General features: G+C 48.0%; 1 protein-coding gene across 1 annotated transcript; it reads left to right on the forward strand.

Moving 5' to 3' along the window:
• Positions 1 to 430: 430 nt before the first annotated feature.
• Positions 431 to 1,195, forward strand: ascl1b (achaete-scute family bHLH transcription factor 1b). Its single transcript, XM_061221071.1, has one exon. The coding sequence runs from the start codon at positions 590 to 592 to the stop codon at positions 1,193 to 1,195; it is 606 nt and encodes a 201-aa protein (XP_061077055.1). The 5' UTR covers positions 431 to 589.
• Positions 1,196 to 3,695: the final 2,500 nt, after the last annotated feature.

Raw genomic sequence — 3,695 nt, forward strand, 5'->3', positions numbered from 1 at the left:
TTGAAGTCTTGCCAGGGGTACATTGTCAAATTCAAAAGACATTTCAGAGAACCAAACCATTCACTTTTCTCTCCCCTATTTTTCTTTCTTTCTTTCCCTTTCTCTCTTTCACTCTTTTTTTTTTTCACCCGGTCGCAGACCGTTTGAATCAGCCAATGGGCTTTCAGGCTAGGTATATTGGAATGTAAATGAGCACAGCGCGTGCTCCCGGTGCCGTGAAAGCGCTGGATTGTTTATTGAGCTCCCCGAGCCACGCGCCTGGCTCGCGATGCCGGTGAGCAGAAGAATCGCACAGCGGGGCGGGGCCTTCCCGGGAAGCGTGCAACTCTGAAGGGGTGGGGTGTAGGGCGCGTGTTGAAAAAGAGGAGTGCTGCCAAAGTTTGCATCAGATCAGCGAGTGGAGTAGGTGCTATTAGGGTTTGGATCCAAGTCCACCGTGCGCTCCAGCCACACGCCCCACGGGAAGCGCACACGAGAGCAGTCAATTGCCAACTCTTTCATTTGTTTTCGTTTTTTTTTTCTCTCTCCCGTGTGTGAGGGTGCGTCTGTGCATCCCTTCTTCGAAAGTCAACATTTCCTTTTCTGCAAAATGCAGAGCACCACCATCACGACGACGCAGATGAGTCAAGGTGCTTACTCTTTCGGACTCTCGGAGGGGCGTGCTGCCACCATCACGCTGCAAGCCTCTGCCCAGGAGTGCGGCGTCTCCAGCGCGACGAGTCACCAGAGCAAAAGCAAAGTGCTGAAAAGACAGCGCTCCAGCTCGCCGGAGCTCCTCCGGTGCAAGAGGCGGCTCAGCTTCAACGGACTCGGCTACACCATCCCGCAGCAGCAGCCCGTGGCGGTCGCCAGGCGCAACGAGCGCGAGAGGAACCGGGTCAAGCAGGTCAACATGGGCTTCCAAACGCTGCGCCAGCACGTTCCCAACGGCGCAGCCAACAAGAAGATGAGCAAAGTGGAGACTCTGCGGTCGGCGGTGGAGTATATCCGCGCCCTGCAGCAGCTACTGGACGAGCACGACGCGGTGTCGGCCGCGTTTCAGTGCGGGGTGCCGTCGCCGACAATCTCCAACACCTACTCGGCCGATCCGGAATCGCCTCGCTCCAGTTACTCCTCAGACGAAGGGAGCTACGAGCACCTAAGCTCAGAGGAGCAGGAACTGTTGGATTTCACCACCTGGTTCGACAGATACTGACCAGGTAAATTGCATCTCCTCCGCATGCGTACTCGCCACCCACGGCCCAGCTGTCAGCGGTTAAAACCCAGTAGTTACTTCAGCTGACATTCGAATCTGATATAATTCTGGCGAATAATCTTCGGAATCCCCGATGCCTGTGGTACTAATTGTCCTCTCCCTTGAAAGTGTCGCAGGTGCAAAGTTGAAGCAGGAGAGGAAATCAGCCGGGGTACTTCTGGTCACCGTTGCCATGCTACGGGAGAAGAGGATTACGAGGGTCCCCAGCGGCTCTTTGAATAACACGGGGGTGGGAGGGTGGGAGCGGGGCAACCGTCCGGTCCTGCCGGACAAAGCGTCAAGAGACAAAGGGATGCCACCAAAAAAAGGAAAAAAAAACAAAAAAAACTGTGGAGGGAATGTTATAATTGTTAAACTAAGTGCAATTAATTATATTTGGAACCGTGTGGACTAGTCAGTGTCTCCACAGTGACGTGGTGCCAAGAGAGTTTTGTAACCGATGCCAGTTTGCCAGGTGGAGGTGAGCAGTGCAGCGCGAGACAGAGAGACGTATCCGCTACTGATCATACAGTTCCCATGTTGGGGATTCAGCAGCAAGGCGATACTTCGTTTTCTTTCGTATGTCAATTGATGTATATTAACTTTTTTTTTTTGTGTGGGTATCATACATCGCATTGAGTTATATGAAGTTTATTTTGTACACACGAACAACCGAACGCAAAGCGAGCGATATTTACACTGGATGAAACGGTCACTGCCGCCTTGTGTGTGTTGAGGTACAGGGATAATGCCCGCGAGACCGCGGTCTTTATAGATAGGCTAAGTCTAAAAACCTGCTGTTCAGATCCGCTGGATTTATTGTGTTTTGTATAGTCGAGTTGTCCTGAATTGGTGTCATGGCAAACTATATGTTCCCAAGAATGATTGAAGTGTTTTATGTATGGAAGATTTTTTTTTTTTTTAAGGATGCACTTGTATTCCATGTTTTTCATACTAAAATGTACATATGCAATTTTTTAACAGATTTATCATATTTTATGTAAAATAGGCTTTATAAATAAAGATCACTCTATTTATACTATATTTTGTACTGCATCTGATTATGAATTCTACAAATTTTCGAAAAAAGGTGAGAAAACGTTGCATATATATAATGAGCGCATATATTGTCGGCCTAAGTATAATTTTTCATCATCTTTCCATATAGTGAGCTGAAACAGTATTGACCAATGGGGTATACAGACGCGGGTAGCTACTGATCCAGCGTGGTATTATTCTTGCAGCACGGGCCTCTGTGACCTGTGTGAACTCGACACAAGCGCTTGTATTGGTGTTGTGCAAAATCGCACACTCACCTGTCACCTGTCACCTGGCTAACCGCTTTCCGTGGAGCGTGGTGAAAATAACGACAACGATGATATATAATGAATGCACGACAGAAAGCGCAACATGAAACTCACTTGACACCAGCGTGTGTCTCCAGAAAATGTTCTCCAAGGAGCACAATGGCGAATCTAGTGCCGTTTTAAACTAAAATTCAACCGCAGCAGCTGCATACAAACGATCCCGTAGACACATCCTTCCATTAAAACAGTGCACTCGGTGACCATTGTGAACGGGGAGATTAATACTACGTTTCGCTGGGACGCATTAGTTCCCCCAACAATTTAAAGGACAGCGGCGTTCAAAGACTCGGCCACTGTGACGTGCGGCGTAGAAGAATGGAACGGGTCAAAATTCCAATTGCTCGATTAAGATCAATCGGAAACACAAACCGCAACGGAGGGGGGGGGGGGGGGCTAACTTGCATCCCGACTGCGTTTTTCAGGTCGCGCGCACACCCCAATCAAATAGCCTCGAAATGGGGGCCACAGCACCCCATTGTGCGGGCTATTGTAAGAGCCTTTGCGCCTCATTATACGTATTATTCCCTCCCTTTTATTGTAAATAAACATCGTTGCCAAACGAAGCATAAAAAGGGGGATGAGGGAGGGGGGGGGGGAAGCCCGAACTGAATTTCACCTGCAGCTTTAGCCCTAGAAATAGAATAGACTCATTCTCAAAAGCCAGGACCTCACATTAACGATGACCGGGCAGAAAAATACGCGCGGCACTGGCCTTGCGATTTCTATTTAAGAGAGACATTCAGCGATTGATGACCCATTTATACGAGATGGGGATTACTTTACGACCAGTGCCCTATAAAGGATTAGGACAGAATAAATTATTTTGCTCAAAGGGACTGGACGCTCTAAGAGCTTCAAGGCCAACGTGAAAGTTTTATTTCTTTAAGTTCCATGCAGTTCAGTCTGCTAGTTGAAATTACGGCCCTAATGATTATGTCTGTCTTGTTTACACGGTAACATTGTAAATTGGTGATATTTAATAATGTATCCTTCGTTTGGTTTATTCGTAAATCAGGGGTGCAAATTTGTTACAATCCAGTTCTGCAACTTTGCCAAAATTACGGCAGCCTTGACACGGTCTTACTTCTCAAAAG

This window comes from Conger conger, chromosome 15, assembly GCF_963514075.1.
Source record: "Conger conger chromosome 15, fConCon1.1, whole genome shotgun sequence".
NCBI classification, from domain to species: Eukaryota; Metazoa; Chordata; class Actinopteri; order Anguilliformes; family Congridae; genus Conger; species Conger conger.

Bases quoted from the DNA above. Each gene is read 5' to 3' on its own strand.
- ascl1b (XM_061221071.1), top strand. From the start codon at position 590: ATGCAGAGCACCACCATCACGACGACGCAGATGAGTCAAGGTGCTTAC.